Source organism: Crinia signifera, chromosome 3 (assembly GCF_055691185.1).
Source record: "Crinia signifera chromosome 3, ASM5569118v1, whole genome shotgun sequence".
Taxonomy (NCBI): domain Eukaryota; kingdom Metazoa; phylum Chordata; class Amphibia; order Anura; family Myobatrachidae; genus Crinia; species Crinia signifera.
This window is the reverse complement of record NC_139219.1, coordinates 245431792-245445329: the sequence shown is the minus strand read 5'-3', so window position 1 is coordinate 245445329 and position 13538 is coordinate 245431792. Positions and strand designations below refer to the sequence as shown.

General features: G+C 44.5%; 1 protein-coding gene across 2 annotated transcripts in view; it reads right to left on the bottom strand.

Annotated features, from left to right (window-relative positions):
• Positions 1 to 8504: 8504 nt before the first annotated feature.
• Positions 8505 to 13538, bottom strand: part of LRRC31 (leucine rich repeat containing 31) — a 39622-nt gene continuing 34588 nt past the window's right edge. For both annotated transcript variants that reach the window (XM_083177798.1, XM_083177799.1), the window contains exons 9-10: positions 10344 to 10511; positions 8505 to 9013 (exon numbers count right to left, since the gene is read on the bottom strand). In XM_083177798.1, coding sequence (XP_083033924.1) covers positions 8697 to 9013; positions 10344 to 10511 — 485 coding nt within the window. In that variant the 3' untranslated portion in view covers positions 8505 to 8696. The remainder of the gene's footprint in view (positions 9014 to 10343; positions 10512 to 13538) is intronic.

The window sequence follows — 13538 nt, the reverse complement described above, 5'->3', positions numbered from 1 at the left end:
CTCAACAGCTTAGTGTATTCTCTGTAAAATGACATGCTCAGGGCCGATTGTTGTCTGCTCAGTCCCTGCCGTATTCGCACCAGGGACCGATGTTTTGGCTCTACGCATGCCCATATTCGCATATGCACATGTGCAGGGCCACTGTGCGGACGCCTTAGGTGACTTGCATAGTCACCATGGTGTTCACACAGGGTGGGCGGAGGTAGGCAGGGGGTGTTTGCATGGGGACACCTTGCGTTTTCTGGGCATACCCACAAAAATGGTGGGCATACCCACAAATAATGCTGGAAAGTCCCCATGCAAACGCAGTCGGGTTGATTGCTTCCAGGGCAGGTGGCTGACATCACAGGACATCTGCCCACCCCATTCTCTGAGCCGGAAGCCGCCAATATAGTTCAGTCAAGATTGACTTATATTTGGGAACAGGGGAAAAGATCCCTTCGCAATGCAGCGGGGATATTCGCATAGCGGTGGGTGGCACTACATGGCTTGCTAAGCAGTTATTTTACGCTGCTTAGCGAGTCAACCAGAGTCAAGCCCTCAGTTGCAATTTGAAATTCGTACTTCAGGCAGGTTTGTCTTGTCTGTAACCCTCCCTAACCTCCAAGGCCCTTTTGCCGGACTTCTGGGATCATAAAAGGCCAACTGACCACTAGTGAGACATTGACCTTCCATTGTCTGTGTAAACGTGTTTAAATTTAATAGTAACTTCAAAAAACAGCAATAACGTATGAATAAAAGTTTAATAATTCATCACTGTATTAAAGAAAACACATTTTAATATTACGTCACAAAACGTAACCAATGTCAAAATATATTGGGGGTGATTCTTATTAACTCTGTAAACTGTGAAGTTCGCAGCTTACCGAGTCCTTGTGACGCCACCCCAGCGAATATCCCCCGCAGACATTTCCCCCGATGTCTTACGAAGACACATCCCCTTGCATGTGCCCGCAGCAGAAGAAATCATTCGACGGTCACCAACCATTGAATTATTTTTCCTGCCTTCGCAAATATAAGTCAGTGGAGACTGCCTTATATTTGTGAACGCCAGGACGGAGACAGGACGGACGGCTGACATCATGAGATATCAGCCGCCAGCCCTTCGGCAGACTGTGTCCTGCACTCATACCCATGGGAATGCCCAGCATTTTCATGGGGACACCCCATGGCCCTGCATGACATCACAAAGGGCTTATTGCTGGACTACCCAGCACTAACTTAAAAACCACTAGCAAAATATTGACCTTTCATTGCTTGTGTACACACTTGATTACATTCAATAGTAAGCTTAAATATAGTGAATATGAATAAAAGTTTACTAATTTGTCCTTATACTAAAGACAATGCACTTAATTTTAAGGTACCACAAATGGTTTGCAGTGTTATACATATGGCTATATAATGGTAAGCCAAACCTCTGGTGCCTGGCCACACCCCCATGCATGGACCACTACCATTGCATTCCCCCGGTGGGGCCTTCATGCCCCAGTCTGAAGGCCCCCTTACAACAAATTAAACCTGATTGACTCGAGATTTATCCTATGTGCAGGAGGTTCAATCTCTTCCAATCTCTTGGTTATACCCAATGGCAAGGGATTGTGGATTGTCTCCTACACATCAGGCACATAAGATTTTGTCAGATGGGCACATCAGATTTTGTCAGATAAATTGACTCAAATTGGATCAAATCTCACAAGTGTAAAGGTGCCCATACACGTTACAATTATTGTATACAATAATTGTAACGTGTATGGGCACCTTAAGGGGCCCTTGACACTGCTACTTCCCATAGGACTCAGGGGGAGCTGTGGACCCACACTAGGAACTCAAACATGGCCACTTACCACGGTGCACACAATGAAGCCTCGTAGGACCAATCCTGCCAGACCCATACGTACCGGGCTCCTGGCTCGTTTGTCAAAATCTATATATGGCAATATTGAAAATCCCTATAAAAAATTGCTAAAGACAGCATAATAGGAATTACGGACGTAGATATTAACAATAGAAAATACATTTTTAGCATGGCGCTTTGAGTGATAATGTACAATATAGGAGGTAAAATAGAAGAGATTGTAGACAGAAAAGACAAAATCGCACCAATTATGGGAAAAATAACCACAGTGATCAATATACAATTCACTCAAATAAATCTCTTGACTCCGAGAACCACAGTACATCCCCCTAAAACTAAAATGACTACAGTATAGTAATTCCACTGATAGGACTCTGCACTTTCCACGTAATAGCTATACTAATTACTCTCCCAGAATGTCATCAGGACTCTGGAGAGAGTAGACCCTTCTCCCACATGCAGTGCAATGCTACCCTGTTCCTTAGTGAAGTGAGCAGCCCAGGGGGCTGATGATGAGATTTGCATTGAACCATGTCATTATGGCCTCATCCCCTTATTTTACCGTGACATAATGCTTTGCATAGCGGGGACGACTCCACGATGACATGATTATAGCGCCATGTCATGGAGGGAGCATCTTCAGTAATGCCACAAATATATTATAATGTAACTAGCTGAAGTACCCATCTTACAAAAAATCTATTTCAAATATTAAACACAAAGTATAAATAACATCATGCATCTCCTGATATACTATGTGCTGCTGTAGGGGCCCTGCTACTGCCACTATATCTCAGTGTGTGGCTTCCAGCTATCTCCATTCCCCTCCTCACATCATGACACTGCCCCTGTCACATGCAGCCCTGTTATCCATGACATATCATGCATGTCCTGATATAGTATGTGCTGCTGCCCCACCACTAGGCATGCTAGGGGTGTGTTACCCCCACAGAGTTTGTTCACAGATTGTAAGTCATATGTGTACCAAGCGTTGTGTAAATTGCTCCAGCCATTCCAGAGTTATGATGTCTCCTGATTTACTCTGTGCTGCTGTCCTAATCTCTAGGGGTGTTTTGCACCCACAGTATTTATTTGATCCCAAATTGTAAGTAAGGTACTTGTGTAGTTTCACGGCGTCAGGCTACGCTACATCTTCAGCGTAGGCTAAGCTACGTTGTCAGCATAGCCCAACGGCTGTCTAGCGTAGTCAGTGTAGTGTCCCCGCGGCAGCCCTGCGTAGTCAGCATAGTGTCCCCGTCAGGCAGCATAATCACCGTACAATCCCCGGGACCTGCAGCTCTGTCCCTGGCAAGCCTAGTGAGCGCCTCTCACACAGCGCCGGTAACTGCCAGATCCCCTGCGCTGGCGGATGCCGGCAGAGAGGTGATCATCTGTCTAAGACGCACGAGCATCTCAGACGCTCGTGCGTCTCAGTAATTCTTGCGGCAGGGTATGGCAACCATGCCCGTGTCCGCTTCAGGGAGATAGGGTTAAGTAGCATGTGTGTCTTGTGCACAAAGGGGGGTGCGGGCGCAAGTGCGTCTCATGCACAATAAAATACGTGTCCTCCCGACCTGTTCATAGCCCCACGTTGGCGTGGAGTTGATATTATAAAGTGTGGCAAGCGCAATGAGCCACTGAGCCGAAGCGCTGCAAGCGCAGCGATCCCCGCAAGGGGACGCGGATTACTTGACGTGTATTCCACGTCTGCTCGCCACACTTCGGGCACGGTGGCTTTCTGCGCGTGCCACACTTTATAAAATCAGCCGACGTGGATAGTAGGGGTATTTACAGGTCGGGAGGACGCGTAACGCGTGCGCTCGCCACGCTTTGGGCTGGCGTGGATAGTGGGGGTCAATAGTTCCCACACAATGTAATAAGCGCTGACTGACTACGCAAGCTCCGGCTAGCCACGACACGACGCTGATATGGACAGGGAGGCTACGCTGACATGTAACTGCCGCCGTGAAACTACACAAGTACCGTAAGTAATATGTGTACCAAGTTTGGTGTAAATTGCTGCAGTTATTCCAGAGCTATGCTGGAAAAATCAATATGAGCATACAGCAAAAATTGTGGTTTTTAATTAATACAAAATGAACAGTAATTAATTTCAATTTGGATTTTCTTTAGTTGCCCCCACCCTGTTTTTATACACTCATATGTAGAATTGCATTCTTACCTTGTAATCTATGGATTTGTATAGAAGACAGGACAGACAAATTTCCACTTTTATATATTAGATATATTTTATTATTAACAAGTTTAAGTTGTACATATTTTTTCAGTTGTGTTTGTGTGCAACCAGCACATGGGTAACCAATTATCCATGTATATTTAGAATAAAGGACACAAAAGTTAGTAAAGGTTTAATGTGTATTTCAGAGCTCCAAACAAAATCAACCTGTTAAAAGAAAGTGTCAGTAGATATCCCAATAGTCCATCAGTGATATCCGATAGACAAATGATAATATAATTGCTTTTGGTGTCACTTAATGATTGTTTAGCTATATTAAAATGTCAATGGCCTGGGGGCGTGGTTACGGCGGCCATGTGAACGGACCCATCCTTTAACAGCTCCCTGCTACAGTTATCCTTGGTGACCATCCTACAACCGCTCCGGTCCATTTCACTGCACTGTCTGGTGGGGGAACTTTCCTAGCATACTCCTATTACTTCAGATCCGGAATCCGACCGCCCGCTCCTGGGATATTCGCTCCGTTGCAGTGTAGTCCCGTGGTGGTGATCATACGCCGGCGCCATCTTGCAGCTGCTGCCTCGCATAGAAGCTGAGATCCGGAGCTATGGAAGGCTACACTCCTGCCCGGACAGCCTGTACTGCTGCCTCACGTCTGACGGTCTCCTGCGGCGCCTGTCAACTCCACTTACCTTACGACCAGCACAGTTCGGCACTCTATCATAGAAGCAAGGTAGAGACCGCGGCCATCTTGCCCAGTAGGGATCAGCGTCATAGGCGCCATTTCTCCATTCCTCTGAACACAGGCCTGAAACCTCTAGCCCTCTCCCCTGCACATCGGGTCACTACGTGTTGGGCAATCTTTATTTGACTGCTCTATTGGAGGCGTGCTAGCCGCCTCCCCCTCTTTGAGATTGTGAGTCTGCCTTTACACTTCTGCCCACTCCACGTGCTGGGGATGAGATGGGGGACCCTCTGCACCAGATCCTATGCGCTATTACAGCCTCTGCATCCAGGCTTATAACTACATTATCGGGCGTGAGTAGAGTTATTGCCTCTCCTGCAGCTGTCCATGCTATGAACACTGTCATCCCTGGGGACATTTATCCTGAGCCCTATTATGCCTCTACCCCTATGGTCCCTGTGTCTTTCTGTGCCCAGGACATGTGCCATCAGATACCTGCACCTACACCTATGGCTTCTGCGTCTTTCTGTGCCCAAGACATGTGCCATCAGATACCTGCACCTACACCTATGGCTCCTGCGTCTTTCTGTGCCCAGGACATGTGCCATCAGATACCTGCACCTACACCTATGGCTCCTGCGTCTTTCTGTGCCCAGGACATGTGCCATCAGATACCTGCACCTACACCTATGGCCCCTGCGTCTTTCTGTGCCCAGGACATGTGCCATCAGATACCTGCACCTACACCTATGGCTTCTGCGTCTTTCTGTGCCCAAGACATGTGCCATCAGATACCTGCACCTACACCTATGGCTCCTGCGTCTTTCTGTGCCCAGGACATGTGCCATCAGATACCTGCACCTACACCTATGGCTCCTGCGTCTTTCTGTGCCCAGGATATGTGCCATCAGATACCTGCACCTACAATCAAGGCCCTATGGAACAATGTAGCTCACCATTCTGAGTTTGCCCCTGAGTACCCAGGACGGCTCTACTTCCGTTTAAGGATCTCTATATTACTCTGGCTCTACTCCTCTACCTACTATGGAACTTATCCTGATGCTGAAAAACCTGACGTGACAATCTGTGCGTCCACTGGAGCTATAGACTGGCCGGATTAACATTCTATATTACATGGATACTTCTGTTCTCTTATCTTAATCTCACACCTCCCTTCTCTCTAACTCTCAATGATTATTTTCCTACTTTCTCTGCATTACAAGTATAGTATATCCTGTTTCTGTGGCAACATGTAAGGCCGAAATACAGACTTCGTTGTGTTACTCCGGGTTGATAGCGTGGCCGTCATGGTTTGTTTTTATCCTTTATATACGTTTATCTCTTTTTGAAGGGAAGGGGAGAGCTGATATTGATACTGTTGCGGTTGTTATTACATTATATGTTCTTTGGTCCATTTGCCTGCTATCCTTCATTTGTTAGTTGGGTGGGATAGGTGGGGCAGGTTACTTTGTGTGGCGTGTTAGCTATTGGGGTAGATGCTCTATACCCCCTCTGGCTAATGTCACTGACTTGCTACCTCCTGTAACTACCCGGGTAGGGGTGGGTACTTAATAGATTAGTTATATTAAGGTGGGGAGGGGAGGGAGGGGAATAGGTTAGTTAGTATAGTGGGTTAGACTAGGGGAAGTTATTGGGGATCCAGGTATACCTCAGTTGGGGTCAGGTCATACAGGGTGGGGGGTTATGGTTTGGTTTGCTTTTGGGTATAGGGGGTTACGGGATGTTCAGGGATCCAGGTATTCTTTAGTTGGGGTTAGGTCATACAGGGTGGGGTTTTTTTGGGGAGGTTTGTTTTGGGCTTATTAATATTTTTTTATATTATGTTTATATATTCTGTGTTTATTCTGGGGTGCATTGGGCTTCAGGGTCTCAAGTGGCTATACCAATAGAATAATATGGCGGATGATATATCCTTTGTGTTATTAAAGTACGGCAGTGCTCGTGTGGCGCCTACAGGCACTGTGTAGGATTGTCCCTTTTGGAACATATTTCAATCTCGGACCATAATGAACATCTATGATATACCCTGTACTATATTGTGAAACTGTGATATTGATGTACACCTTGGAACCCTTGCACTTCATGATCCTATTACTAGTCGTATGGGAATAATTGTTATTGTGTGTTTGTTTGTCTCTGAAAAACTAATAAAAATCATTGAATTTAAAAAATGTCAATGGCCTCTCGATCCCCTGTGACATACGTTTAAAGCCATTACAAATCTGGGTACTTATGTAACATCTGGGCTCCCGTTTTTCTTATGAGACCGCGTTCCCTCACCACGCTTCGGGCTTGGTGGCTCGCCACACTATATAAAATCAACTCCATGCATAGTTGGATAGTAGGGGTGTGAAAAAATGGGGTGCATTTAACATGGGAGCCCAGATAATACATAAGTACCCAAATCTGCCATAGTATGATGTCCTGAGCTAAGTATTTCATATGTCACTATAATCTATAAGAAGTATTGAGACTTATGGGCCTGATTCAGAGGGGTCCAAAATATTGCAGCTATGATTTATTTACTATACTGTACGAACATATTGGTGCAACCACCTGGATTTCTATTGAGACGCTCACCAGGGGCTTTGCAAATCCCAACGGCTGTATACATAGACACAGAACCGGTCCCAGAACAGCCAATTATTCTGGTCACTCAGCAGGACTGCAGGAAGATAGAGGAGCTATTGCAGCTGCTTACGTGTTCACAGTAGCAGTCTCAAACAACACCACCCCCCCCCCACCCAAAAAAAATGGTTGAGACATGTCTGCATTTGTCCCCGCTGCTCCTCATTACCTATAACATTACCTATATTGTATTGGTGCTGTATAAATAAAATACAACATACTGTACATACACCAATCTTTAGGGCGGTATTCAATCCCCCGCTGCAATTGATCCGGGATTGAATACCCCCTTTAGTCTTAAATCAAACATATGAAGCTAGGAGGTGTCCTAACGAGTTTTAAACTCTTATTAGGGGCCTATTAGTTATAATTTACAGTGGTCCAGTGGACTTATGTTTCTAGCTGAATGCGAGCTGTGGCAGTGGACACCAAGTACTGATTCACTGCACGGATAATATAAACTATCATCACTACTAAGTACCAGCAAAAGGCAGGGCCATAGGGGGCAGAATGGATTCCTCTTCGCACTTTGGACCTCCTTCCAATAGGAAAGAGTGTGGCTCAGTGGCCCGAAGATGGTGTCAGTTCTGGTCACCAAGCTCCGGACACTTTCCGTTTTTGGAGCTTGATGAATGAATGGTGGTCAAATAGGGACTCCAAGCATCATGAATTAACCGGTTACTAAAATTTCCCCACAGTTATAAGGCTCATTCACTTTAATGAATAAGTCCAATAGACATTTTTTTTGAGAGCTTCACAGGGTGCAGTGTACATCTTTCCTCCAAATGTCTTTGTTATGCGATACCACCATAAATAGTTTGATGACCAAACTCCGAAGATTACGGTGAGGACTATTGTTTTCAGCCGTATCCGAACAACATATCGGATAGATCTTAAAGCGTGTACCAATGTTTGTGTGATCCCCGGGCCCCACTAATATCTTCACTGCTGTACGGTGCATATTGATAAAGGATGGGACAGAGATTGATCAGTCTATCATGAAATCTTCCTGGTGTGTACAGGCAATCAGCCATCCTCCGGGCCAGAGGGAAGCACAATTTTAGGTTTAGAAAGAATTGTGTTTTGATATTCTTATCCACAAAAACAGCTCTGTGTTTAGTAAACTATAAAATCTTAAACTTTATTTGTAGATAAACGAGTACACTTTTGTAATTGTCAAGAAGGTAGGCTCTTTTCTTTGGGAGATTTAAAGAGAATAGCCTATCCGTGCTAATCATAGTTGGGACTTTGGGAATACAGATGTAAAACCTGTTCTTTCTTCATGTGTAATTGTATTTATACCACGATCAGTCATAGTGAATATTGATGTTATTTTCCCTCTGGATACGGTTCAGCTGCTGCTGCTCTGCTGCAGACAGTACCCAGCGCTGCATTCCCAGTTCCCGCAGCGTAGGCAGCTTCTGCAGACTGGAGAGTAAGTGAATGAACCATGGCCCACAGTCACGAGCAGAAGCAGGTCTCAGGCTCATATCTATTTCCACAGCATTCTTCAGAGCAGGAGCACTTTCATAGAAGAGGGACCAGCCTTCATCAGGTATGGTGTCATTGTAGGCAAGGTCCAGCTGCTGTAAGTTGTCCAGATGCCCGTCTTGTGCTGCTGATGCTAAAATACAAAGACACATCTAATTACTTACAGTAATAACATTATTATTGTGGATAAATGGATATTTTACACAGCATTTATATACTAAGGGGTCTAACTTTACTCATATCAAATAAGGACACTAGAAAATCGAAGAACCATGATTAGAGTATTGGGTCCCAGCCAGTAGGAGAAATACTCAGTGCTCCCTTCTTAATAATACTTAAGCCAATCAACAATCTTATCTTATGGTCGTTAAAATTAGATATTTTTCATGTCAGTCTCTTTATCCTGCCGTCCTCTATACAGTAATAGCTTCCACATGTGATCATTATGGCAGCATAAAGAGGGAAAACTTGGCACTTTGCCGTCCCTGCAATCTGAGTGTGGTGTCGGGACTGCTGCTCTGCCACTAAATCGCAGATACACAGCAGCCACTTCTAGGAAGGGTTCCAGGAAACCCTCTGCTGGCTACTACTGTGATGTGTAGCCCACAGGCTACAATGAACTACCACCATTTTCAGATGTGCTAAGATACAGTGGCCAGCATCATATTTCAGATAGAAACCTATGGGGAGGATGCCGCTGTAGGTTATCAGAGATACTTGCTGCAGTCTCTCCTTCATGCATTGCTGGTATACCAAATATTTGTGGCTAACCCCCATAATCTGGTGCTTTCTGGGAAATAGCCTTAAATATGCTTTGAAAAATGGGCCCCTTGGTGATTTAGGCATGATAAAAGGAGGGGTTATTCTGCAGATACACATAGGTAATGCTGGACAAATGTCCATGGGAATATGAGTTCATCAAAGAAAATTATGGCACAGGTATGCATTCCTGGAAAATGTGCGCCTACAGGGATGGAACTACAGTAGTAGCATGGTAGGCAGTTGCTTCTGGTCCCAAAGCTGTGAGGGGAAAGGGGGGGAGGGGGGGGAAGGAGTGCAAATTTAATACAGCTCTCTAATGGACAAGTCATAATAACCAAAAGGATGCATGTGATTGGTTAACGTCAGTTTACTTTAAAAGTAGCCACACTGAAAATCAATATAGGGAGTTTCAGTTAGAGGTCTGTTTGAAATACATTGGGCCCCATAGAAAATGTGCTGGTTCAGAAATGTCTAATTATACCCTTGTGCACAGCATATTAGCCTTTTATACAAGTCGTTCCCAAACTTTTTTGAATCACAATGCCCTAAAGTATCAAAAAAATATTCATGGCACCCCTAAGCCAAAAGTTTCTTATTGAGAAATGTTTTTAATTTTCAATTTTTTAAATGGTAGAAATTGTGTTAAGAGGTCACTCTTTGGTCCAATCTTTGCTACAGATACTTGTTAATGCAGAATGTACCTAAAACTGCCAGATCTTGTGTAAGCAGATTGCAGCTGCTCAGGAGAAGGCTTTGTAGGACAGTAGTATTTTTCAGGGTTTCGGAAAACATTTTCAGGTTTCCACCTACACACTTATTCCAGGAAAGATCCAACCTTTGCAGGTCCGTTAGATAACGGGAAGCTTCAGCTGAGGATACATCAATTTATTAATTTACAGTGTAAAGAGCAAATACATTTTACCTTCTGCTAACAGAATCATAGCTAAGAACATAGCATTCAGAGCCAGAGTTTGCAGAAAAGACATCACAGATGAAGTTAAGGTGACACAATGAATAACCTATGAATACAATACCACTAATCTGAAGAGAAGGAAAGGCCACATACTGTAATTGTATACTTTCAACGTTGGCCTTAACATGGAAGTAAACCGAAATAAAATGACTTTACATGTCGGGACAGCGCTGTATGCATGGAATGTAAATTTCTGTAAAGGTCTTTCATATTTTAATTAAATGGTAGACATCATGGCCAATGGTTAATTCCAACTTTATATTACAATTTAGAAAAATAATGGCAAACACATTGAGGTTCCTTGGAAGAATGAACAGGTTTCCTCCCTTTGGTGACCTCTAGCTGCCTCCTGTCCATGTGCTGCAATGATGAAGGAACCACTTTGCACAACACTTTGCACATGTTCCTTTTCATTGTGTACAATTATGGATCCCAACAACACAGTGGACGGTCCCCAAGGGAGATATTTCTCTAGATCAGGTAGGGAAAAGTAGGGTGCTTTCGTATGGGTTATACAGTATGTCTAAATTTAAAAAAGGTAGAGTTTAATAATAGGGGAACCACTTTTTACAGATTATGGGCCTAATTCAGACCTGATCGCAAGACATATTTATACTCAAAATGGACAAAACCATGCTAAACTGCAGGTGGGGTAGATGTAACATGTGCAGAGAGAGTTAGATTTGGGTGGGATGTGTTGAAACTGAAATCTCAATTGCAGTGTAATAGTGTGTACACACGGTACACATTGCCTTCCGATGTTGACGTATATAGTCAACATCGGATCAGAATCGGATGCAGATCGCAAGGGTTTTAACCCTTGCGATCCCGATCCGTAGTCAGAATTGTATGCAAATTGGATGTGCCTTGCAATGCGATCCGATCCCGGATCGTGGATCGCATCTTAAGGCACATCTGACCGTGTGTACACACCATAAGAATAAAGCAGCCAGTATTTACCCTGCACAGAAACAACGTAACTCACCAATATCAAACTCTCTCTGCATGTGTTACATCTGTTCCACCTGCAATGCATCATGGTTTTGCCCATTTTAAGAACAAATCTGTCCTGCAATCAGGTCTGAATTAGGCCCTATATCTTAGCATAAATAAAACAAAAATTGGTTGCAAACATTGAATTTTGAAACATTAAATTGAAATAAAACATATTTTCTTTTTTAATACCTGCAAACCGTAAGCAGGGTTTTGGTAATGCATACGCAACTCCCCATTATATTGCAATTGCATTCTCTGCCAGTGGCTCCTAGAGGAGAGGAGGGTACTAGGCCCAGCCCTGTTGGAGGACTGTACTCTATACCATATACTATTTATTGTATATTTAAGGGGAAAAGGGGGTGTGGTCACTCCTCTGTGATTAGACCCGGGCCTGTCCTTGCTCTCTACAGCCCTGGTCTATGCTTCAGAGCTATCTTGTTCTCTAGCCTCATACAAATATCAAACAGGAGGTCATTAAAACATATACTGCCCAATTAAAACAAATTTTAAAGTACTTGTTTTGTACGGATGATACTCTTTATCATATGGAGTTGATTTGCAATAATAAAAGAAGTCAAGTATTATACATTAGGTATTGAGCACATAGAGAACAGGGGAGTGAAAATACAACTATTAAAGAAGGAATCATCTTAGGTATTTAAACAAAAAAAAAGCTATCGACAAGGATGAATCAAGATCTCCGTGGCCCAGCAATGATCAGGAAATCTGTCCCTCAACCCTGATGTCTTGCGGTCTCATTCCACACACATCCCCTCCCTATCTGGTACGGTGCTGGATGACTGCCCGACATCGGAATCCCAACTGTTTAAATGCTGACAGTCGGGATCCCAACTGACAGGGGCTATTCTCCCTTGTGGGGGTCCATAGTCCCCATAGAGGGACTATGGACCTCTATGGGGACTATTCATAGAGAATAGAACCTGTGGCGAGAGAAGTGAGCCCCCCCTGTCGGAGCACCGGCAGTCGGGATTCCAATGTCAGGATATTGACCATCGGGATCCCGATGGTCAGACCGCTATACCACACCCATTTACTTCCCCTCTCCCCTTCCTTATGTTCCTCTACTTCACCTCTGTTCCTTTCCTTAGGATTAGGCAAGTATGGTGAACATGTATAAGTGTAATGTTCTAGTGGGGCATTAATGCAATGTAGGCTTGGGTGCTAATGTATTGTAGTACAATACAAGCTAACACAGTTATGTAATGGAGTTATATGTGTATTGTGAACCCTGCTAGGATTATGGACATAAGATGATGTTAATGCAGTGTGGGAGTTGGGTGCTAATAATGTAAGGTACTTGTTTCCTAGCACGGCCACAATCGCGGGCATCGTGTGCCTTAACTTTAAGGCCCGCGATGCCTGCGATTTCCCTTGAAAAAAGCACAACTGTGGTACATCGCATCGGTCGTGTGCCTTAAGAAGGCACACGACGCGACCGACGCGATGCCCATGATTTCCCCATAGGCTTCAATGTTAAAATATTTTAACATTGAAGCCTATGCGCGTCCGACGCGATGCCCCCGATTTCTCCATAGGCTTCAATGTTAAAATATTTAACATTGAAGCCTATGCGATGGACCCGATTTGTCCATAGGCTTCAATGTTAATATATTTTAACATTGAAACTGAGTACATTTAACATAGGAAAAAATGGGAAAAGGCCCAATATGGGCCATTTCTCATTGGGTATGGCCCCGTCACGATTGACGCAAACCCGAAGCGTGGCGAGCGCAGGTGCGCGTTCTCCGACCTTTTCATTCCCCTACTATCCACGTCGGCGTGGAGTTGAGAGTAGATTAGTGTGGCAAGCGCAGCGAGCCACCGAGCCCGAAGCGTGGCGAGCGCAGCGAGCCCTGCGAGGGGACGCGGATACCTTCACAGGTATCCGCGTCCCCTCGCAGGCTTC